Genomic DNA, 25,856 nt, shown 5'->3' with positions numbered 1-25,856 from the left:
GATGGTAGGAGAGACCATGTCTCCATAGTGTGACAATGGGCATGCTGATCTGGCTGTGAGTTAGGGAACCCAGGACCTATCATTTCCTGTAAAACCACATGGAATTAAGTCATTTTATTTTTTGTTTTTGTTTTTTCGAGACAGGGTTTCTCTGTGTAGCTTTGCGCCTTTCCTGGAACTCACTTGGTAGCCCAGGCTGGCCTCAAACTCACAGAGATCCGCCTGCCTCTGCCTCCCGAGTGCTGGGATTAAAGGCGTGCACCACCACCGCCCGGCAGGAATTAAGTCATTTTAAATTCTAAAATTATATGCATTTTTCATTCTTTCCTAGTTCCCTTTATCTCTAAACAACATTTTCCTATCTGTTAGTCTTTTTTTAAAATTATATATATATATTATTTTACAATACCATTCAGTTCTACATATCAGCCATAGGTTCCCCTATTCTCCCCTCTCCCCTTACCCCCAGCCTACCCTCCATTCCCACCTCCTCCAGGACAAGTCCTCCCCCGAGGACTGCGATCAACCTGGTAGACTCAGTCCAGGGAGGTCCAGTCCCTTCCTCCCAGACTGAGCCAAGTGTCCCTGCATAAGCTCCAGGTTTCAAACAGCCAATTCATGCAATGAGCACAGGACTTGGTCCCACTGCCTAGTTGCCTCCCAAACTGATCAAGCCAATCAACTGTCTCACCTATTCAGAGGGCCTGATCCAGCTGGGGGCCCCTCAGCCTTTGGTTCATAGTTCATGTGTTTCCATTCGCTTGGCAATTTTTTTTCAATAATTGAGTAAAACTGAAATTTATTATAAGCCACAGTCGTCCTAGGGACCTCCATGCTATATATATAGCCTCTATGGTTCTATGGGTTGTGGTCTGATTGTTCTTTATTTTATATCTAGAATCCACCTATGAGTGAGTACATACCATAACTGTCTTTCTGGGTTTGGGTTACCTCACTCAGGATGATTTTTTTCTAGTTCCATCCATTTGCCTGCAAATTTCATGCTTTCATTGTTTTTCTCTGCTGAGTAGTACTCCATTGTGTATATGTACCACATTTTTTTCATCCATTCTTCCGTTGATGGGCATCTAGGTTGTTTCCAGGTTCTGGCTATTACAAATAGTGCTGCTATGAACATAACTGAGCATGTATCTTTATGGTATGAATTAGCATTCCTTGGGTATATGCCCAAGAGTGGGATGGCTGGGTCTTGAGGTAGTTCGATTCTTAATTTTCTGAGAAACCGCCATACTGATTTCCACAGTGGTTGTACAAGTTTACATTCCCACCAACAGTGGAGGAGTGTTCCCTTTGCTCCACATCCTCTCCAACATTGGTTGTCATTGGTGTTTTTGATCGTAGCCATTCTAACAGGTGTAAGGTGGTATCTCAGAGTCGTTTTGATTTGCATTTCTCTGATGATTAAGGATGTTGAGCATTTCTTTAAATGTCTTTCAGCCCTTTGTAGTTCTTGTTTTGTGAATTCTCTGTTTAGCTCTTTAGCCCACTTTTTAATAGGACTGTTCAGTACTTTGATGTCTAGTTTCTTGAGTTCTTTATATATTGTCCTATCTGTTAGTCTTTAAGCATACAGAAGAATTAAATAGTTTTATCTATGTAGGGGTTAAAGAGCATCAGAGATACTTCATTTAAAAAGTAGATGGTTAAGTGTAGCAGAGATAATAATACTAAAAATAAAAAAAAACATGCTAATAAAACACTGCTTAGCAGAAGTGGCCATGAGCACGTGGTAGGGTCTTTATAATTTTGTATCACAGTCCTGTTCATATGAGCCAAGCTATATATTATAAATATTTGTAGGTTTTTGAAATGCTGGTCCCAGTAATAGAGCAAGATGACTTACTTTTGATCTATACCTCCCATAAATACAGTTTAGAAACTCTAGGGGAAACCAGATAGAATCATGATAGTAGCTGATTGCACACCGTGATCCAAACACTTCCTAGTTTCTCAAACATTCATCCTCCCAATAGCCTGGAAAAGAGGCCACAGCTATTCCACCTTCCCCTCTTAACAGATGTGGGCATGGAGGTATAATACTGGAACTTGAGTCCAGGCTGTGTGATTTCGGAGCCCATTCTCTTAGCTACCAGTGTGAAGATAGAAGTCTAGGTGAGGAGATAAGACAAGAGAATGACCCGACTCCAACAGCGTCGGGTTACCTGTGACCTTGAAGTTGACATTTGTTAGACAGTAGAAAAGTGTCCTTGCTGTCTTAGCTCTTACCATGACATTCTTTTTTCCAGTGCTCCCTTGTTCCACTCAGTCAGGCACTGGGACATTCGGAGCTGAGTTCTTGCCGCTGTCCTGGATCAAATCTCCCACCAGTGTGTGAGTTTTCCGAGCTTGTTCTCTCTGTCTGTTGTACAAGATTCAAATACATAAAAAGACAATGGGAACAGGATTTGTGGCCACCATAAATCTTTACCTACCCAATATAAACCTGAGGCAGGCATAGAACTTAAAGGTATGAAATGGCCTACACCAAGTAGCAACAACAACGACAAATGAAAAGAAAAGACAAAGAAGAAATAAAGAAATAGAGCAGGGTTTGTGCATGCACATGTGTGGACTGAGTGCTTTTGAGGTACAGATTTGCTGTGAATCAATAAGACCACTTGTAAGTTCCATCTTGTCCTCAGCTAGGCTCTTGGCACTAAATTAAGGCTCAGTTTGACCAAAAGGACCAGAAAATCCCATCAGTCAATCTCAATTTGGGAGTTAAATTCAGAAGTGTAGGAATGGCTACTTGGATTGGAAAGGTAACTTCACTTCTTTCCCATAGCTCCAGTAAGCTGTCCACAGGCAATGGTGTGCTTGCACCCTGTGATGTGCTAATGAAAAGCTCCCTGGGTTCCCTGATGTGGGGACTTTTGGTTCCTTTTGGGTGCTTTGCTTCTTTTGGGACATCAGCAATGGTGCTGTGGAAGAGGCTTCCTTCCGTGTGTGTCTGCCTGTTCCATAGATAAGGAGTATTGGGTTTAGAGACCTTGAGTTTGTTAGAGTGTTTTTTGAGACAGGGTTTCTCTATGTAGTTTTGGTGCCTGTCCTGGAACTCACTCTGTAGATCAGGCTGGTCTCGAACTCACAGAGATCCGCCTGGCTCTGCCTCCCGAGTGCTGGGATTAAAGGCATGCTCCACCGCCTGGCTATGGAGTGATGTCTTTTTGCCACTTTCAAGTTGTTCGTTTTTTAATTCTCTTTGCTGTGTGGGATTTGTCTTTTGATGCACCTTGGTCCTTAGCTGTCTTTCTTCTTTAGAGATGTCTTACACTGCTTTTCTTTCTCCCCTTCTCCTAGAATCCTCTCTCCCTCTCAGCCTTCACTTCTCTCCCCGGCATTTTGTTGTCGTTCATGTTTTGTTTTGAGACAGTGTCCCGTGTGCCCTAACCGGGCCTAGAATTTAGGATGGCCTTGAACTCATGTTGATCCTCCTGCCTCAACCTCCCAAGCGCTAGGATTACTGGCATGAGCCATCATACCTGGTCCTCAACTGTTTTTTCTATTTTTCTCCAAATTTCCTGAGCAAAAGAAAATGGAGTTAATTCATTTTGCAGTTAATTAACTTCTTTCATATTGATTCCCAAGGTAAATAGAATTTTAGAGTCAACACACACTTTATTCAGGGGCTTGGGGGAAGGGTGGAGAGGTCCACGCTGTCTGCTGTCCTCCACCGGGCAGATCTTCGCCGTCGGCCGGTCGCTAAGAGGGTAAATAGAATTTAAAGGCTATAATTAAAATTTTTATTGCCTCCCAAGTCCTGGGATTAAAGGCATGCACCATCACTGCCCGGCAGCTTTTATTATTTTAAAATAGATTTACATTTGTTAAAAATTTGACTGTTGCCAGACAGTGGTGGTGCAGGAGTTTAATCCCAGCACTTAGGAGGCAGAGGAGGTGGATCTCAGGGTATGAGGCCAGCCTGGTCTACAGAGTGAGTTCCAGGACAGCCAGGACTACACAGAGAAATCCTGTCTCCAAAAACAAAAAACAAAAAACAAAAACAACAACAAAATCGACTCTTTTTTTTTTATTAGTTTGTAATCTTCTAGATATATCTGAAACGGTTAAGATGTAAAGAAATTGTGACTATCTCCTCCCAAAGACTTTGAAAATTTTTTACATAATTTTTATGAGGCTTGTTTAAAAATGGTTCTGAATAACTAGTATATGAACTGAATAACTAGTACATGTTTTAAATTGGATTGTTTGGAGAGCCATTCATGGCAATACCCTGCCCAGAAGAGCTGTGTGACTTTGGACAAGCCATTAGAATCTGCGTCTCATTTTCTTCATCTGCAGAATGAGGACTGTATTGGTTCCTACTTCCTAGAGTCCTTGGAAGGAGTAAATGAGTTATATAAAATACCACAGGTCAGGATTTGGCACAAAGCAAATGATCGGTTGTTGTATTGTCATTATTTAAAAAGCAAAGTGCAAGGAAGTTAAAAGCAAAAACTTATTTTCCCCATTATAGCATTGCAGACAATGTTTAGTGGTTATAATGAGCCTGCCTTTGAAGTCAGCCTGACCTGGGTTTAAATCTGAGCCCTTCCTCGTCTTCTAGCCCAACCTTTCTCTGGATGACATTTGAATAATGCTGTCTACCTGGTGAGCATGAGACTCACAGGCAAGTGTAATGAAGCATGTAAAATACCTTGGCATACAGGAAACACACCATAAGGGATCATTGCATTAAAGCATAATTTGGAATCGGGCTTAATGGTGTATGCATGTAATCCTAGCACTCAAGGTGCTGAGGCAGGAGAATCATGCCTGCACTATATAGCAAGACTGGCAAAAAAACAAAAACAATAACAAAAACAAAACCCCAAAACAAACAGTAAAACAAGCCAACAACACAAATTGGTACATTTCCATCTAGTCTTTATTTGTATATTTCAAACATCGATGTCCACACTATTAGTACAATTATATATCTTTTTCAAATAACATTTCATCACAAGTGCCTTTTATATGAACTACATAAACTTTATGTTTCATTAAGTGGTTATAACTTACTTTGCTATTTAGTACTGAGCATTGAGGTTATTTCTTACTCCTAATGTTAGTCAATGTTACAGTGTCACAAAGTGACACAAGGTGAAACATTTGGAGTCTAGAATCTTTCATGTTTGCAATACTGTCTTAGAAAAGATTAACTGAAGAACTCCTAAATGTGCAATTGTTTCCCTGGGCTTTGTAAAGTTGCATGTTTCTTGCAGAGTGACTTCCAAATGGAATGCACTACTGTTGTACCCATTTCACGAAACCCCCAGAGCCCACCAAGGAGCCAGTTTCCCATGCAAGCACATAAGGGTCCTTTTATTCAGGTTCAACCTGGGCCACTGCAAGGCAGATGGAAGGAAATGTGGCAGCAGCCATGAGCCCAGGTGTAGAAAGTTTTTAATAGAGAAAACCACAAGCTGGGAATTACATGCTTGGAATTGGGTAGAAGGGATATGGGGCAAGGTGATTTTATGAAACTATTGGTCTAGACTTTGGGGTGCGAAACCACATTTGAAACCATTGGGTTAGACTTTTGATGGGGACCACAACAATCTGCTGAACAGGATTATCTGGACTGCTCAGCAGGAATATCTAAATATCTTCAAGGGCCATAAATCACAGACAAGATGTCTGCAGGAATATCTGGATCTTGTTAAACTTTACTGCCCTGTATCTGTTCAAGTTGTCATGGCACATTCCTGTGATTCTTCCTGAGACTGAGTACAGCAGGTGGTCTGAGATGGTGGCCCTTTCCCTAAGATGGAGCCTGTAAAGTCAAGTCTAGGTGGCCCTTTCCCTAAGATGGAGCCTGTAAAGTCAAATCTAGGTGGCCCTTTTCTTAAGATGGAGTCTGTAAAGTCAAGTCTAGATTTTCAGACTACTCTGCCCTCAGGATCCAAAAGTTTCTCAGGGTTCAGTGGATATTTATTGACTTAATGAATACATTATTATATTATTTTCCAGAACTGGTAATAATTTTATGATTCTATTCTATTTTGAGTCAATATTAAAGCAAAGTAGTTTCTTTTCAAATACAGAACCAATGGGATGGTAATAAAAACACTAGGCACAGGTAATATCTTTTACTCCAATATTTTACTTATTGTCATTATTATTATCTATTGATTTTTAGTTAGTATAGAAAGGAATGGTTTTCAACGTGGCATTTTCATACCTTGGATTGTATATATTTTGTTACTGTTTGGGCCACCACAATCTTCTCTCCTCATCCTCTCTTCTACCCTCTTATTGGGTCCCTTTCACCCTGTAAATAATTCCTCCTTCTGCCTTTAAGTCACACATATTTCATGACGCTCTGTTGATCTCCCCTTTAGACTTTTTTTCTTGCTTATGATGGCCTCCCTTTTACTTTATGGTTTGTATAACATATACCTATACACATACATATAATTTAAACCTACATTCTGTGTATGAGGTGAAGTATACAATATTTGTCTTTTTGAGCCTGGCTTTTGCTTACAGTGATCTCCATTTTCATCCATGTTCCTGAAAATGCTTAATTTTGTTCTTCTTTATGGCTGAGTCAAGCCCTGTTGTGTGTATGTACCACATTTCCTTTTTCCACTCAGCTGTTGAATGGGCCTCTTGGCTGGTCCTTTACTACCATGAATAGTAAACAGTAGACATGGATGTGCAAATATCTCTTAGGTGATGACTTGGGAGCCTGAGTACTTTGCATGCATTGTCTCATTCAGATGATTCAACACTCATCTGTGGTGGGTACCCTCATGAGTATGTAATAGATGAGAAGGGACAGACCTAAGACCACACAGGGGGCAAGACTTAGTGCCATATTCAAATCAGTGGTTAGATCTCTGTCTCTACACTGAAGAGCAGGCTACATACATGTCTGATTTTAAATAGGAAAAATTATTATTGCTGTGTTTCTGTTGTAAAAAAAAATATGGTCTTGGTCTTAACAGTGCTGAAGATTAACCCCAGGGCCTCCTGCTTGGCAAGTGCTCTGACCTCCAGCTACACCCCTAGCCCTAGGCTAAGTGGCTTTAAGATAGACAACCACCCCATTTCCCCATCTTACTTTCCTAGCGGCCCAAGTCTTTCTGTCTGCCATTGTAACAGATATTTCCCAGAGAAGCCGAATTGGCCAGTTGAATTCCAAATGAGGTAAATAGACCGAAGAGTTGTCCCCCACCTTGAGGATTTCACATGAGTTTCTCCACAAGAGCTGGGATTGCTTTCCGTTTTTGGTTTTAAAGGTAATTTCTTTAAATACCTTTTTATCAAAGGAAAGAGATTTAAATACTTTTTTTAATCAAAGGAAAGAATTTCATAATATTTTTTCACATCAAAGATAGGTTTAGAGCTTCATCCACGTGGGAGTTATTAATCCATAGAGATATATCTGAGACTAAGCAGAGACTTAGGAATTAATCAGTTAAAACACTGCCTGCCTAATTAGTTGACTTGGTGGAGTGACTTTTCCAAACCGTCAGCCTGTCACCATTGCGTCCGGTTCTTCAACTTTCCTTTACCACTTACTAATTTCTAGCAGGACTTGGGGATTTTTAAATATCTGTTTGCATAAACACTGCCTGAGTCTTGTCTTTTGAAAGCAAGAAGTGAACAAGAGGTGTGTAGTGATATACAGGTATAATTCCAACTCTCGGGAGGCTGAAGCAGGAGGATTTCAAGTTTAAAGCCAGACTGGGCTACATAGCAAGACCCTGTATCAAAAACAGAACAGAACAAAACAAGACAAAACAAAAGCAAGTAAACAAACAAACAAACAAACAAACAAAAAGGCAAGGAACTAGCCAAACAAACGAAGTTAGTAGTCATTCACCTTTAAATATTTATGGAAAGATTTTGTTTTTATCTTTAACAAATATCTGCCATTGTAACAGATATATTTCTCAGAGAAGCTGAATTGGCCAGTTGAATTCCAAATGAGGTAAATAGATCGAAGAGTTGTTCTCCACCTTGAGGATTTCACATGTGTTTCTCCTCAAGAGCTTTCCTAAATGTTGCCTTTGTTCTAAGTTGGTTGATTTTTAAATGTGAAATACTTAGAACTTTAAAACGATTGCTTCTGGAACCTTCCATGGTTTACTCATGTGCCCCTCTACAGAGTGTATGAAGAAGACCACCATCATGAGCTCCAAAAAGGGACTTAGCACTTTGCTCATCTGTGGTTTTTGTCCCCCAAGAAATGATGGGCATGGTTAGCAACAAAAGACCTTTAGTGATATGGTGTTCTGAATGAGAAATGCCCCTGATAGCCAATAACCTCAGGTATTTGAGTACTCGGTCCCCAGTGGATGGCACTGTTTGGGGATCTTATGGAACCTTTAGGTGAGCCTTGCTGGAGGAAGTATGTCTCCGAGGCCAGGCTTTGAGACTTGATAGCACCACTTCCAATTCTCTTTGCTTTTTGCGTGGAGTTAAAGATGTGTTCTCTTAGCTTTTTGCTATATCGTCCATCCCCCGCCATCACGGATTCTCCCTCTGGATCTGTAAGCAAGAACAGGCTTGTTCTTCCTGAGGTTGCTTTTGGACATGGTGTTTTGTCACAGCAACAAAAAGTCACCGGTGTAAGTGGGAAATAAAATGTTGGTTGGACAGCTGACCAAGACGCTCTATACATAGGTAACTTATTGGAGCAGAAATGCTTCCTGTGGGTGTGCTTGGCTTCTCTAGAGCCCAGGTGTGGTGAGATGTTTTGCTCTGAGGATATTGCAAACACTGCTTGTAGTTTGTTCTCATTCTGCTCCTAAATTTAGGAAGTGAAGACCACATACATGTAGATGGAAGTAAGTGACTTGACACAATGTGAAAGCTACAAACACATCTTTCCTCCCCATCCCATCCCATTTTCCCCTTCCATAGCATCTTATGGAACCCAGGCTGGTCTTGAACTTGCTGTGAAGTGGAGCCTGGCCTTGAACTACTAATCCCGCAGCCTCTACTTCCCGAGTGGTGGGATTATAGCAGTGTACCACCATGCTAGACCATGATCACACCTTTTAAAGGCATTAGGAAACTGAGAGAGTCACTAGATCCTGCTACTTTCTAGCCAAGCATACCACCGCCTAACTTCCTTTCTGAGTGTCACTTACCCGTGTGACTAGCTCATAGACTGGGCATGAGGATTTGATGAGTCCAGGAGTATTGTAGCACAGTAGAGGCTTTGTCTGCCTGCTGAGAACCAGTTCTTCAGTGGGCCCAGATTGCAGTTGTGTTCCTGCTATTAACCAATACTGAGACCTCAGGAAGGCTGGTTCACCATCCGGTGTGTCAGCCACCCCAGAAGCACCAGTGTCTCTTTGAGGGGATGAAATACACTTTGCGAATGTAAAGATGCTCGAGGTGGGTCACTGGAGGCATTTTCTGTGAGTCACTGGACACTGACTGAAGAGAGCTTTGTGGTGAGAGACACCCCCCACCCCCCATCATTTTTCCCCCCTTCGCCAGCTCCGTCTGCAGAGGTCAGCACTTGTCTTTAGGCCACAGGGAGACTGGAAGGTTAAGTATTGTTAACACAGTCATGCTGTATGCAAGTGGCTTTAGATGTCTCACTTAATTCTTATAAGATAGCATTGCGAAGCAAAATGCTTCTTCTGCTCTCTCTACGCAGGCAAGCAAACAAATTCATTGAGGTAAGTGCTCATTGTTACAAGGAGCTGGAGAAATCCAGGGTGAAATTCCAGGCCTGCCACTCGATAACCGTGTGGACTTAGGTTCTCACTACCTGAGACTCTTTCCTTCCCTGGAGATAAAGAGGGTGAAAGCAGCTCACCTCGTAAGACTGTGGAGAACATTAAAGATGTGGGTGAGACAGAGGCTTGTAGTCAGCCCATAACACGTCTGCGGTAACGCCGATGCTGCTGAGACTTCGTGAACTGGGCTTTTTACTCATGTATGGGTGTAGGAAAGGATAGCTTTTTCAAAGGAAACACCTAATTTGAAGACATGCATGCAGATATTATTGATTTACACCGAAGCATGATGATGGGCCGGGGTGGAAATAAAAACAAAAGGAGAATTATCTAGGAATCTGTTGGATTTATTTATGTCCTGGGCAATAGTTAGATTTTATGCATTCTGTTAGAGACAATTCATTGATAACATGTACAGACACTTTGGCTCTCTATTTTATCTCAAAGTAAGGAAGGAAAATGGAGAAGCTATGTTTTGGCTTAAGTTTGGTGAACAAGAAAAAAAAGAAAACTCTACTCAAAGGGAATTGATAGAAGGCTTGTTACTTTTTAGTTTGTCATAACAAGAGTAGGTAATGGGGCCCACTGGTGCCAGGCGCTGAAGCCACTCTGCTGGAGGATAGGAGAGAATTCTTTGTCATTAGGACAGACACAGACGGCATGAGTGAATATGTCCCATGGATGGCGACTTCTAAGCAGAGATGAGTGTTCAGTAGCGGGATGGTCTCAGGTCGGGTGTGGCTGGCTCTGTGTGAGAGGCTGGCCTTGATGAACGGTGAAGGAAAGCTGTGTTTCACATGAAGTTCAAGTCAGGAGGAATACAACCGTGCACAGTTCACATTTCTAGACAGTCAAAATAGAGGCAGATCGAGTCATGTTGGGTGGTGGAGAAGGAACGTAAATACAGAAGCACACTAGAGACTTGATGCTTGTCAGGTGGGGCTGAGGGGGAGAGGGGCCATGAAAATGACAGTGTCCTCTTTCCTCCTGATATTTGGCTATTGAGCTCTCTAAATCACATGGGCCACTTTCAACCCCTTGTTGAGGGTTTTCTTTCTGGTTCAGAAAATACAAGATCTTTCCCAAGTTTTAGATTTTCTTATTTGGGGACATACTATTTCCTGTTGCAAGTTGTAAGAATCGAATATTCTCCTTCAGGAGAGAGAAAGATTAATAATGTGAAACGGAGGTGTGTGAATCATTGTAGCAGTTAATATTGTGCAGTTATACCTAAAGATTTGGGGTGATTGGTGAAAATAAAAATGAATCTTACTGAAGAATGTATCAATTACTATTGGGGAAATTATGTCAAAGCTGTATATTATATCTGACTATTCCTACTTGAAAAGTATTGTATTTGAGATAATTTATAGATATGATTAGATATTGACTCAGATATTAAAATTCATGACATTTTGTTTGGGAACAGGACTAAAATGTCTGATTTGTTTATCAGAATTTTTGAGCCATAGTCAAACAGAGAAGAGAGAAAAGCTCTTGGTACACATCCAGCATTGTAATAGGGGTCTCACACTTTCCTTAGAACTTCCAGCCTAGCCAGATTCTAGGCTCTTCTGCTTGATTGCCTTGAGTCAACTGGAGGCTCTGGTGTTTAGTTACTGTGTGGTTTCGGATGGGATGTTCAGTGTTTCTGAGCCTTGGTGTCATCCCCAAACATAAATAACAATCCTTTAGTGCAGTGGGAGGGTAGAGGAACTTTGCTCTGGAAAAGTTTCCCACAGTGTTTGGCACGCTGCATGGGCTAATAAATTTTTATTATTGTTATTTGGTGCTGTTCCAGTTTTGGAGATGAAGGTAGCTCTAAGTTGAAAAGAATTGGGCATCAGATTAAACGATGCTTTATTGTGATAAAATATTTTTCTAGAGAGCTTTGCTCAGTGTTTCTCATATTTTGATGAGAACACTGGATACAGATAGCTTCCTCCTTTCATCTCCTGCTTCATCCATTTCTTTTTCTCTCCTTCCTTTCCTTCACAAATGAAGCCCATCCTGTTGGGTTCTGGTGTAGGTGGGATTCAGCAGTGGACACACATGGGCTCTTTCTTTGATCTCATGAAATATACCTTCTTATGGGGGTGACAGATATATTAGAAGCTATACGGCCGCTACAGAGATAGTGACATGTGGAGACTGGACCTAGACTGGCTTGGCTGTGTATGCGGGGATGGCCACAGGAGTAGGCATTCGCTGAGGAGGGGGGAGGTCAACTGAGCTGTGAATGCTGCAGGAGGACTGCCCCTTGAAGACCTGGGGTTCCTCAGAGAGAACAGTGGGTGAGAAAGAAGGCGCAGATATGTTTCTGAGTAGAAAGTAGGCATGTGGGTCATGTCCATGGTCAGAGGAGAATGCAGAGGGCTGTGGCTGGAAGATTGGGAAGGAAACAGACCAAACAGAGCCTGATGAGTATGATTAGGGCCACAGGTCACGTTGGGAGTTGAGGCAACCAAGTGTTATTACTTTACCTTATTCATGTCTTCAGAATTCTGCATTGTTAACAAGATGATTCTGAACAAGTTCTATAGAAGCCATCTTAATGGAAAATAGAAGTTGAAGGGTAATGAAGTTTTTAAACTAAATTTGATGCAAAGCTTTCTGTTAAGTGGCCAGTGATTTTATAACACAAACTTTCACATTGAAAAGTATCTCTCTTTCTCAATATTTGTTGACTAGTCCAGATTTCTCCAGACCTGGTGTGTGCTCCTGACTCTCTCTCCATCATTCCCTCTTCTCCTCCTCCTCCTCCTTCTTCTTTCTTCTTCCTCCTCTTCCTCCTCCTCCTCATGCCTTCATCCTTTCCCTGTTTGGTCCCTTCATCTCTACAGCAGCTCTTGTGATGCAGAACCTCCCACTTCTACTTCACGGATGCTGAACATGAGGCAGATTTATTCAGATCAGTTCTTCCTAAACTCATTATTCTAGCATCCATAATTCATATGTTGCTAAGTTTTACAACCCATCAGCACTGAGCACCTACTGTGTGTTGAATTGTGCCGAAGGTGCTGGGATTGAAACGTAAGCTAAACTTGTACCTTAAGTGTGTACCTTTCCATTTCATATAAAGTGGTAGGAATATAAATTGATTATTGATTGGTTAACTATTGCATTCATTCAGTGGACAGTGATGCTGTGTCTCCTGTGTCCCAAGGCTGTCCTCTTCCACAAGATGCATGCATCCTTGTTTGTTTACCCGTTTGTTATTCTGTGTGCGTTGGAGTGGAAGTTGGGGAGTGGAGGTATCACACGCCATGCTGTATACGTGGAGGTCAGGACAACTTTGGGAAGTAGTCTCTTCACCTTTTACCTGTGTTCTAGGGATCAAACTTGGGTAGTCAAGACTTCATGGCCAGTGCTTTTACCTGCTAAGCCACTTCATCAGCCACGTCCCCGTCTAAACAGGATCTCATTCATCTCAGGCTGATCTTGAACTTGCTAGGTAGCCAAAGATGACCTTGAATTTCCGGTCCCCCTTCCATGGCTTCCTGAATGCTGGGATTGCAGACATATGGTTTAAGCGGTGCTGAGGATGGAGCTTTTGTGCATGTGGGAACCAGTGAAGCTGTGCCTCCAGCCTCCCAGGATTACAGGAAGATTTAGGGGAAGCACAGCTATTTAATTGCAGGCTGTTTACTATAAACTAGCATTTTAACGCTAGGAATTACGGTAATCAGATTAGGCATGATTTTCCCCCAATTTGAAAACAAGCCCATGTTGCTATCTCTATTCAAAGAGGAGGCAGTTAAGGTATAAAGAATTTTAAATTTTGCACCAAGTTTCACAGCAAACTTGGATATGCCCCAAATGTCTCCAATAGAGTCATTAGCTGATTTCGGTGTCATTTGTGGCTACATAGGGGGTTTTATGTGCTATTGTCTCTTCCTGGAAGAAGTGGAGCTAAGGAGGAGAACGTGTGTGTGTGTGTGTGTGTGTGTGTGTGTGTGTGTGTGTGTGTGTGTGTGTGTGTAGAACCAGGAGCTTGGAAGATGGGTTGTATCATCATCCTGTTTCCTTCCCTATTCTGTCCAGTTTCCTGTGGTAATTGCTTAACAGCGAAAGTGCTGTATGCAGCTCCCTGCTCCAAGGCCTTTTCCTAACCTTCTTGGGGTCCCTCTTTACCTTCTCTGGTGTCTGTGGCTCAGAAGCCACTTTGGTGTTTACTCATATCTCTCCTCTTCTGGTTGTTCTTCCAACTTGTCTCTTCTTGTGTACCTGACCTCTCCTTCCCCTTTTCTTTCATACGTTTTTTTTTTTTCTTTCTATAAGTTACAACACTTTTCAGAGATTGGCTTGCCTCTCACTTGTTTTTCATTCTTCCATGAGACCATGACCTCTGAGTGTGTGTTTTTGTCAGGAGGACATCATGTCCTGTTGGATCTCTATGCTGCTAGATGAAGCCTCATACACACAGTGGCAGCTGATACTATGGGCAGTGTCTTAATTAGGTTAGCTATTGCTGTGATAAAACACCATTGACCAAAAGCAACTTGGGGATGGAAGGGCTTACTTAGCTTCCACTTCCACATCACAGTCCATCATGGAAGGAAGTCAGGGCAGGAATTTAAGGCAGGAAACCAGAGGCAGGAACTGAAACAGAAGCCGTGGAGGAACGCTACTTACTAGCTTGCTCCTCATGGCTTATTCAGTTTGTTTTTTTATATCTTAATAACACCTGCTCAGGAATAGCACCACCCACAATGGGCTGGACCCTTCTCCATCAATCAATCATCAGTCAAGAAAATGCCCCATAGGTTTGCCTACAGCCCAGTCTTAGGGAAGCATTTGCTCAATTGAGGTTCCCTCCTCTCAGATGACTCTGGCTTGTGTCAAGTTGACAAAAATTTAGCTAGCTCAGGCAGTATTTGCTCTAAAGCCATGAATCACAAGAAGGAAGTTCTTTCCAGTGGGGTCTTTGACACCATTTTTATTACTGTGATAATTAAGTGAGCAGCTCTCTTATTAGGAGCTCGGCGTGGGTATGCCTTTGGGGAACTGCTCTGGTGTCTGTAATTTTTGTAACGTCTAATATGACTCCCTTTGGAGCCTCCCAGGTAAATCAGACATTCATTAAGGGAGCATCAACTTGATTATAAAATAAACACACTATCTAGATCTAGCCATCTTTGATTCTACCTCTCCCGAAGACACAGTGTGGTCTTGCAGTAATATTCAGTGACTTCTCAGAAACAGAAAAGGGTTTTTGTGAAGGATTTCCAACCTGAAAGGCTCTGAGACTAAATGGGAGTACCGTTAGGTGTTGCTGTCCTGACATTAGGGACATGAGGCCCTGAGATGGCTTACTTGCCTGTGCATTGACAAATGGGGAAAGATGGACTAGTAATAGAGGAAAAACCATTCTGAGGGCAGAGAGATAATAAAATCAAGCTGGTTTATGGTTTGTCAGCCCAAAAAGCTTTTAAAGCATATCCGAAAGGTGGATGCACTTAATGTTTACTCTGCATGCAGGCCTCATTGTGTGATAAGGGGTATAAATTTAGCCTCTTTACGGCTCATCTCTGGGGTGAGATTTGAGTGTTAGAATGAACTTTATTTGAAAGTACTATTGACCGGGCTTTGATTTGGCCCCTCCTTACCAAGAGAAGTGCCAAATAATGGCTAGCCTACTGTTCGGAGTTTTCTTTTTCTTAATTCACTTTATTCGCCTTTTCCCCTGCCCTCACGCTCCCCTTTCTAGATCTAACTTTACTTTAGAGTAAAGTGCTAGGAGAGGGGAAAAGAGGGAAAGAAAAATCAACTGTCACATTGTGAACGTAATTGATTCAATAAACCACGTCTTTGAATTCCCAGGGCAAACCTTGGAATCTTTATTTACGTCAATTAGTGGCCTGGTAAGTGGTGGAGGTCTTAATATAGACGGATGAGACAGATTACGGGTTAGTTCTCTCTTCCCAAGAAAGAACGTGCTTTCCTTGTTTTAAAGACATACTGTCCAGATGTGGACAGCTACTCTGAAAAATATAAGTTTGAAAAAAGAATTTAGGTGGCAGTTTTTGTTCTTTCTGGAAACAAGAGGACATTAGGGGGGTTGTTGGAACAAGAAAAAAAAGTGAAACAAGAAAGAAAATTCCCTGTAAAGGGCAGAGACTTTTTCTTAGCTGTTCACAATTTACTATCTAGTGCACATAGCAGGCACACGATAAATATTAGTCAGGTGTATTGTTGAATAAATGAAAATGGAAGTGAACACTGTCCTGATCTGGTAGATTTTATCTTACTAGTTGTTGTACCCCTGGTCCCCACTTCTTCTTCCCCAGTGTTCTAGGAGACTAGTTTTTTGTTTGTTTTTTAAGATTTATTTTTAGTTACATGTGTATGTGAGTGTATATGCATGTGAGTGCAGGTGTCTGAGGAGACCAGAAAAGGGTGTAGGATCCCCTTGGAGCTGGAGTTGCAGGAAGTTGTGAGCTGCCTGATGTGGGTGCGGGGAATGGAATCCAGGTCCCCTACAAAGAGCAGCTAATGCTCTTAACCACTGAGCCATCTCTCTGGTCCCAACAGGAGACTAACTTTCAAAGTACAGTTTGAGAGGACACCTCCAGGTGTGATTACAGAGCGCCTGCTTCATCATGCCCAGATGGGCAGAGCTGGAGGGGGACCTTAGAAATGTTACAAAGCTGCTATTTACAAATCCTTGGAAATTGCATTTCAGAATCTCACAAAGTGTGTTATCAATGCAAAGTTCCAGGCCCTGGCCCTGGAATTTCAGATGGAAGTCACTGTTGGGGCCGAGGAGCCTGTAATCTCTATTGTGGGTAGCCCTAGGTGGTTTGGTGTACTGGAAGTAGATGGCCTCAAAGTCCCCTGACCTTGGTAGTCAAAGGCACTTCTTGGTAAAAGTGACCATCCTAAGGAACCCAGCTTTAGAAAGGCTGTGAGCTGTAAATAGGGTCCAAGTCTCCTGGCTCAGATAACTGTTACTGGTCCTTTGGTTTGCTGTCCTGGTTCATCTGACAAGCCATGCTTCTCAGCCTCTGTCATGATCCTTTAATGCTGCAGCATTGTCTGGGGTGATGGCCCTGGCAGAGCTGGAAGGTCTTTCAGAATCATATCTCATTTGTTCTGCTTTGGTGTGAAAGGTGTGTGTGTGTGTGTGTGTGTGTGTGTGTGTGTGTGTGTGTGTGTGTGTGTGTGTGTGGTGTGATGTATGTTCATGTTCATGTGAGTATGCTAATGTGCATACAGGGTTCACATGTATATGCATGCATATGGAGGCCAGAGGTTGCTGTTAAGCATCTTCCTGGACCATTTTCCACCATATCTTTTCGAGATGTGTCTCTTGTGTAACCTGGAGCCCATGGATATGTCTAGAATTGACAATGAACTTGATATACCCAGCTATCTGTCTCTGCTCTCTTGCTTTCCAGTGCTGGAAATGCAGATGTGTGGTCAACGTTTTTTGTTTGTTTGTTTGTTTGTTTGGTCTTTTAAAAGAACGTGTTGGGAGTTTGAACTCAGGTCCCCATCTTCGCATGCCAAGCACTTCAACCATGCGGTCACTTCCCAAGCCCCTGTTTTATTGTGTTCACTAGTGATGCCTTGGCTTCCTTCCAGTCCTTGTCTCCTGTCCCACACAAGCACCAGTGGTGGGTCCCAGCCTTTCTTTTGTAGGCCAACTCAGCATTGCCCAGCCCTGCTTGTTCTTAAGGGAATCATGTGAGAGGTTGTCAAAGGTACAGAACTCTGGGGCCCCACCAGAGTCCCATTAATCCCGTTTTTCTGGGAGAGGCCTGGGGAACCTTTTTAAAGTTCTTTTCATTGCTATGATTCTCGACATTTCTAGTCTCTGTGAAGAGCAACCCCCTTTCTTTCTGGATCCAGCTGCGCAGTCTTTAAGACCTTACCTCATAGTTATGCCTCAACCCCATCTTTCCCTGCAAGCTGTTCTCCAGCCTGCAGAACTGGTCTCTAAAAGTAGGACAGGGGTATCTGCCATCTTCTTTCCTTCAGGAACAAGGGTAGGCAGGGTGGTGTGGGAAGTCATGGAATGCACCGTGCAGAAGACTGGTGTGTGGGGCTGAAAGCAGGGTGGAGTGCCTGTGCACTTCCCTGGCTTCCCATCATGATGTCAGAGCTCTGGGCGCACACTTAAACCTCTTTGAACATCTGTGTTCTAACTAGGAAAGCAGTTTTGTCTGTATCAAACAAGGTGTCAGAGTGGGGATGTATGTATCGAGTGTGTTGGAGAGGGCTGCGGGGAGCATCTCTGTTAGGAGGGGAACCAGGGAGGCTGGCTGAGATACAGCTGCGGCAGAGGTCTCAGCTGCGCCACGGAGAGCCATGGGGGTGCAATACCCTTCCCAGTTGTTGGCGACTGAGAGAAGAGAGTCATGTCTTCATATCCACCAGTCATAGGATATGGGCTGGCACTGGAGAGAGAGCGTGACCTCAGGTGATGATGTGCCTTGGCTGAGATGTCCCTGTGCCTGCAGCGGTCCCTAATAGGTTCTTGTGGGTGGGGAAAGAGTGCCTTCATCTTGGAGAGCATCTCAGTGGGGTGGGGTAGCACCTGCTGCCCACACCAGCACTCGTGAACCCTGGCAGTGAAGCCAGCACAATTGTCGCCATTCAGCAAACATTTACAGTGGCCATTATCCCAACGCTGGCAAGCTGTGCCACTTGTGAGACATTGCTTACCTGGGCTTGGACTGCCTTCTGATGTTGCAAGCAGATTCCAAACTCCGCTCTGCCCACCTCCTAAACAGCTCCGAGAACGTGCCGAGAAAGCAGAAGGGGGGATTGCTGAGTGAAATATTACACAAATGTCAGGGATGACTGAGCCCACTTTTCTTCAATGAATGTATATGGTCGGGACCCGGATTCCCTGAAGGGAAAAGGTTGTGATAAATGTAATGGTGCTTGTCTATGAAAGATGGCATTTTGATTTTTCTTTCTTCTCTCTGTAGGGAATTAGAATAATGGAGATGCTGCTAAAGGAACAGTGTGGTGCCCCCTTAGTGGAATAAAGAATCATCAGTGAGTATCAAAAGCAAAATCAGAATTATTTACTCAAGCCATGTTTCCATGCTTATAAACCTGGCATTATGAATCAGCCTCCCTGAGCTATTCGCTGTACGTTTCCCAGTGATACCCATAGAATACTATTTCACAGGCATTTTGTTATCTGCTCAGCAGCTTTATTTGCTTGGCTTTCTGATTTTCAAAGCAGGTTTTGTACTATGCGCTGAGTTACAACTGCTTTCAAATCGCTAAAACTGTTCGGTATAATCTGCCATGATTGAGGCCCGTGGGGTGGCAGAGATTTGTAAAGGCCGCTCTCAGGATTAACTGAAGCTTACTTATTGTTCTCAGAACTATAAGAAGGGAGACTTAAAGCTGTAATTGGGGCAGGAAGGATCACAGAAAAGGAACATGTTGATTGGCCAACTAAAACAAATACATCTTACTAGTCTGGAAACTAATCCCAAGACCAAAATACAAAATTCTCCTAAGTATATAACTTCCTGAATGCTGACCTAAAGTGCTGTGTGACAAACTTTATACTTGACCTTATGTGGTGGGTGGCGGTCCAAACAAGGTAAACTGAAAGTATTGTATATAAATGATCTTCAGGCTATGAGTATACAGTCTATATAAAAAGGAAATGAATTTGGCGTTTACACTTGGGTTCTAATCCCAGGGAATCTCATTATATATGTGCAAATAGTGCAAAAATTATGAAAAGTTCCCTAATCCAAAATACTGCTGGATCCAGGCAGTTTGGATAAGGGATACGCAATAAGCACATACTTTCCACTGCCTGAAATGCTGTTCAGAAGGAGTCCGAGTCTTAGGAATAATTCATGGGCTCTGGCTTGAGTGCCTTGGGTGATTAGGAGTGTTTGTGAAGGGCACAGACTAGCAATTCATAATTACCTTAGGCCAGCTTAAAAGGACACTCTACACACAGTTTTCTATAAACAACCTGGTGTTTTAATTGTGGCATACAACAAACTCTGAGAGCAATTAACCGAAGAAGAAATGATAGGACCATTCATATACAAGTACCTTGAGTTTCAAAGCATGCCAGTCATGCCTCTGAATGGACACGAGTTGGAGAGTTGCATTTCTGTTGATTTGCAAGTTGTACGCCCACCATTCTGATGACTACTTAGCTGTATACACTTGACATATAGTAGATTTCAATGTTATTGGAGGACTAAACAAGATAATTTAGTACAGGCATGGCACGTGGTAGGTGCTCATAGAGTGTTAGAATTGAATCTAGGTATAGTTTGCTCTTATATCCATCCTGCTCCTTAAACAAATTATAAAGAACTTGGCTACATCTCCCTGTTTTTCTAGGCTGGCATGTCTGTGAGGCTGACTATATTAGTTACTCTGCTCACTACTGTGATGTAATACCTCACAGAAGCAACTTTAAGGAAGTATTGGTTGTAGTATTAAGGCCACTCCACATAGTTAAAAGGGAGGTTTATTTTGTGGGGTAACTTACAAGTGAAGGGATAGGTTACAGGGTCTGGGAAAGGTGTAGCGCAGTCCGGCGGTGTTCTCTGGAGAACTCTGCTCGGTCTACCTCCAGCGTCCAGGGTCCAGGAACCAAGAGAGCCAGCACATCCAGATCTCAGGTCTTAAGGGCTCCTGTCTCGGCCCCACCTTGTAGGTGTGACAGTTACTGAAGCCTCAATGGGGGTAGTACTTCCAGGTCAAAGCTGAAACAGCTACCCACTACAAGGAAGATTTATTTTGCTTATGTTTTAAGAAGAGATGGAGTACAGTGTGGTGGCAGGATTGTAAGGTGGCTGGTCCCATTGCCTTCCCAGCAGGGAACAGAGAGACATGAATGTTGGTGCTCATTCGGTCTTCTCCTTTTTCCATTTATGTTAAATTCAGTATCCCAACCCATGCCATGATGCCACCAACACTCTGGGCATGTCTTCTCTTCTTGGATACATTTCTCTGGAAATATCCTCCCAGCCTCACCTAGAATTGTATGTCCCAACCACCTCTCCATCCAGTCAGTTGACAGCGTTGACAAACAAGCCCATCCTTTATCAATGTGACACCCAGACACCTTGAACTGTAACATTCTACACTTTGTCCCTCAAGGGCTCATGGCCCTCTCATAATACATTATGAGATCTTCTAAATACATCTCATAATGTAATAAAAGATACCAACTGGAAAAAAAAAACCCAGTAGCTTCTGATGGGTCTTATGGTCAGATACAAAGAAAAAAACAGCCACATATTAGAGACCAGGAAATGTATTAATCTATTCAATCAAGGCAAGTGCAGCTTGTTCATGATTAGAGTCCCCACTTGATTCAACTCACAATAGTTAACTGTCCTTCTCCAGTGTCCACCAGCAGCACAGGCCAAATGGACTTAAATGGAGATATGGTTGGAGCCATCACCCCTGTGGCCTTGATGGTGGCTCTCATCTTCACCATCTCCCCAGGGATGCAGTAATGGCTTTGCTTTACTGTAGTCCCAGGTAGAGGCATCTTTAATGGCTTCCATTTGGCCACTTCCATCTTAATAGACCCCACTCTCACTGAGTACTAATGCGCATGCCCTTGGGCACTGATCCTGACTTACCCAGGGGGTGAACTATGAAGTCAGCTCTAAGTTACACGAGGGACTTTGGAAAGGCAATGCTTGCTAGTTTCCAAGCTTTGAATTAGTGGTCTTGAAATTTTAGTCAACATCAGGAACAGCTGGAGGATTTTAAAGCATAGACTAGTGGACCCACTCCTGGAGTTCTGGTTGACCAAGTTTTGCGGGGGTGGGGGTGGGTGGGTGGGTCTCCTGAGCTCATCCCTGGGTAGAGATGATGGAGGCAGTCAAGTGCTAGGATACCAAGAAAGCAGATAACTGGGCTTTTAGCATCTTTGGGTATACATTTACCTTTATATCAGTTATCAATGGTTTGCATCCTGTATTTTCCCCTGATTTTTTTTCATCAAAGCCTCTTCTTGCATTATTCATTCATTCATTTGTTTGTTTATTATCTGAATGTAATGTAGACAAGCTCCAGGTTAGAGAAAATTTACCTGAAACAAGGAGTCAAGGCTCATCCTAGCTTGTGGTTCTAAGTCAGTTTGGGTTTAAAGTGTTGTTAGTAAAGATGAGTAAATTTAAAAAGTTTACAGTGTGGCCTGTTGTCTTTCCGTCATGCCCAGCCTGTGGCCCCTGGAGCCCAGGACAGCTATCAGTGCAGCTTAGCTGAAAACAATAAACTCTTACTCTGGAGATGATGATGATGATGATGATGATGATGATGATGATGATGATGATGATGATTTTAGCCTGTGTGTATGACTTGGTACACAGTTCTCCAGTATGAACTTTGTAGATGATAATGTTTTTGTAGTATCAAGAGGTAGGACACTTGGATTGTCTTTTTTCCTTTTTACCATGTGAGACTAACCTATGACTTGGGCTTATCCTGGTGTATAAGAAGCAGCCTCAGGTAGCTAAGTGGTCGAGGTCTACATAGTACCAGGACTTTGGATTGGGACAGTAGCATTTGGTGCCACAGAGTTCCTGTGTTATACACATAGAGCAGGATGTCATAATTCATAACCCATTTTCTCAAAGGAGTAAATGTAAAGGAAGGGATATATATGCATCTACAATTACTGTAAATTAAAGACTACCAGTTAAGCTTTAAGCTGTTCCAATCAACTTCATTGAGTTATTACTTATATACAAATTAAATTGATGATTCCATTTTGTGAAGTATAAATAAATAGTTCTGTAATCATCACTACAAATCAGACTTAGAAAAATTTGAGGCTTTGGTGTTGTAGCCCAGCCACAGCTTTATTCTCTCTCCTTCCCATTTTCTTGACGACAATTTTTACAAAGCTTTTGTAGTTTAAAATGCTTCTGTCTTCATGGAACGTTCTTCCTTTCTCAAAAATAGCTTTATGGAAAATAAGTTGTAGGTGGGGCGTGTGCTGTTCTTGAGTTGTGAAGTGACAAAATTAAACGGAAAGGAGCCAGCATTTGGGGGGCTGGGACAGGGTGACTGAGAGTTTGGGAGCAGCCTGGACTATGGAGTGAGACCCGCTTCGAAACTAAAAACAATGTCTGAAAAGATGGCTCATTGAGAGAAGGTGTTTGCCCCCAACCCTGGTAGTCTGGGTTCAGTCTTGTGGCCACAGGTAGTAGAAGGAGGGTACTGACTCCCACAGGTTGTTCCATGATCTGCACACATGTGCGGTGTATGCAAATGCACGCGCGCACGCGCACGCACACAGACACACACACACACACACACACACACACACACACGGGGGGGGGGGTAGGAGAGAGAGATGTAACTAAAATAAAAAGTAAATAAATATAATGGGTAGGAGGGACCACACAGAGAATAGAGTTCAGAACACTGTAGCCGAAAAATGTATCCAGGCTGCTGCTTTTTATAAATTAAGATTTATTGGAACACAACTGTGCTCTTGGCTACGTTCAAAGCTGCAACAGCAGACTGGAATAGTTTTGACAGAGACCTTGCAGCCGTTAACAGCCTAAATTATTTACTTTATTCTCCTTTTGTTGTTTGTTGGAAACAAGAAGGGCAAAGTTTGTTGTCTCCTGAGTTAGTTTCATAAATCAGTGTCCAGGATTGTGGTGGTGATTGTGTGGCCTTTTAAAAACTATAGCATGGATCACATCATACCTCTGCTCCTGAGTTTTTGACAGTTTATCTCCTCTGCATTTATGCTAACAGCCTCACTTAGTGAAGACTCACATCATGCTATCTTAAGGCATGAAGAGATATCGAAATGCTAACAACAGTGAAATTAAAAGTGCCATCAACAGTGGTCACTGACACTCAGAGAGGTCCAGTGCACATGAATACAGTGCAATAGAAATACAGGCATTCTGTTAATATAGGCAATGTCATTGTAGCATGGTAATAATATGGGCACTGTTTATAATTCAATTGATATACCAACTTTGGAATTTTGCAACTCTCTGTTTTCTTTTGTTTTTTGCATATGTGCATATGTATATGTATGCATTTATATGCATAAATGCAAGTGCGTGCGTGCGTGCGTGCGTGCGTGCGTGTGTGTGTGTGTGTGTGTGTGTGTGTGTGTGTGTGTGTATGTGATGGAGGGAAGGAGAGAGGGGATGATAATCTGAAGTATTGATTTTTACCTTGTACCTTATTCAAGATAGAGTCTCTTGCTTTTTGTTTTGCTGTGTGTACCAGGCCTGGGAGCAATCTTGTCTGAGTCCTGGAATGATAGGCACACATACTATTGCGTTTGACTTCATATGGTTTCTGCACATTTGGACTCAGGACATCACGATTGTGTACTGGGCCCTTTGCCCTCTGAACCATCTCTGCAGCCCAGTTCTCTGTCTTTAAAAGACAATTTGTAGAGTTACATAAATGTGCCAGAGGAGATATTATTTCATATTTTTACATCACGTGCCTTTAATCCCAGCACTTAAGATGCAGATCTCTGAGTTCCAGACAAGTCAGGGCTAACCCTACCCCCACAAAAACATAAAAATGTAGGATTTAAATTCATGTAACACATGCCTACATTTTTCATGGTACCTAGCATCAAAAGTAACATTCATGAACTCGCTGACCCGTGTGTCCAAGTGGGCATTTGCAAATGTAGAAAGCTTAGGTAATTTTCTCATGGACCAAAACGGAGGCATATAAATCTCACTAGCCAATATGCTTGTGGCATTGCTGCTGGCACATCTATTTGATGGATTTTTGATTTCCTGTCAGTTTTGAACAAAACAAATAGCCCTGACATCTGTTTGTTCTTGCCACTGGCATTCAGGAGACTGGCTTGGTGAGGTATGATAACACAGTAGAGTTCTATCTCATCGGGATGATTAAGATCTCACTTTTAGCTGTATCTTGAGTTCCACTCTGAACTAGCTCCTCTAGGTAGCTGCACTTAATAAAATGAGGTGCTTGCTTTGTTCGAAGATCATTAGGAGGTCGGAATGCAATTTCTTCAAGAATTATCCATAGTGAGAGAATTCAAGTGACTCTTGGGAGTTGCTTCAGAAAAGAGGCCAAATAAGTATTGATTGGTGAGACGTGTTTATTAGGTGATAAAACCTATTTCTTTCTCTTGCAGGGAAGCTGCCGCTGTGTTTACTCTTTTTTTTTTTTCTTTTTCTTTCTTTTTTTTTTTTTGAGAATCCCTTCTTGGCCACGACATCATAGGCACAATTATTGGATGCAAGTTTCAGGACACAGAATCTGTGGCTTAGAGAAAAGGAGACCTTCCCTGCCGAGCACAGACTGACACTCTACTTTGGAGCCTGCTTCAAATCATGGGACTCATGGAGATGAGACCTTTTCAGCTGGATTTTATGACATGATCTCTTTACAATCTTATGAATAAAGGGAGAGAACATATCAGATGATATCTATGCTTCTTCAAGATGTTCTGCTGATTTCATGTGATGGTGTCAGGGTGGCCAAGGGCAGGATGGAGGCCTGGGATGGCACCTTATACTCATTGGCTGTCAGCATCCGCATTCATAGGATCCAGGAGGGGATTCTGGGACACATAAAGAGATCCACCTTGGTACCTTTCTCCAGAGAGATGGAATAGAAAGGCAGTGTGCCAGAGCTGTGGTGAAGCTAAGCCACATGTATATATACCATGCTCAGCTAACCCCATGTACAACAACTAACCACGTGGATACCATGGTCAGCTAACCACATGTATACCATGGTCAGCTAACCCCATGTATACCAGCTAACCACATGTATACAATGGTCAGCTAATCACATGTATACCATGGTCAGCTAACCCCATGTATACCAGCTAACCACATGTATACAATGGTTAGATAATCACATGTATACCATGGTCAGCTAACCACACGTATACCATGGTCAGCTAAGTACTTGTATACCATGGTCAGGTAAGCCACATCTATACCATGGTCAGCTAACCACATCTATACCATGATCAGCTAAGCCATATGTATACCATGGTCAACTAACCATATGTATACCATAGTCAGCTAACCACATGTATACCATGGTCAGCTAAGCCATATCTATACCATGGTCAGCTAAGCCATATCTATACCATGGTCAGCTAAGCCATATCTATACCATGGTCAACTAACC

At 42.5% G+C, this 25,856-nt stretch overlaps 1 protein-coding gene across 6 annotated transcripts in view; it reads left to right on the top strand.

The window, feature by feature from the left end:
• Window positions 1-25,140, top strand: part of Prelid2 (PRELI domain containing 2) — an 80,974-nt gene extending 55,834 nt beyond the window's left edge. For 5 of the 6 annotated variants that reach the window (XM_076555105.1, XM_076555107.1, XM_076555108.1 and 2 more), the window contains 2 exons: window positions 18,668-18,737; window positions 24,847-25,140. In XM_076555105.1, coding sequence (XP_076411220.1) covers window positions 18,668-18,727 — 60 coding nt within the window. In that variant the 3' untranslated portion in view covers window positions 18,728-18,737; window positions 24,847-25,140. The remainder of the gene's footprint in view (window positions 1-18,667; window positions 18,738-24,846) is intronic. The other variant, XM_076555103.1, reaches the window with a different exon arrangement.
• The last annotated feature ends 716 nt before the right edge of the window (window positions 25,141-25,856 follow it).

The sequence above is a fragment of the Peromyscus maniculatus genome, chromosome 19 (assembly GCF_049852395.1).
Source record: "Peromyscus maniculatus bairdii isolate BWxNUB_F1_BW_parent chromosome 19, HU_Pman_BW_mat_3.1, whole genome shotgun sequence".
Lineage (NCBI taxonomy): Eukaryota > Metazoa > Chordata > Mammalia > Rodentia > Cricetidae > Peromyscus > Peromyscus maniculatus.
Note: the sequence above shows the minus strand (reverse complement) of the source record. Positions and strands in the feature narration are given on the sequence as shown.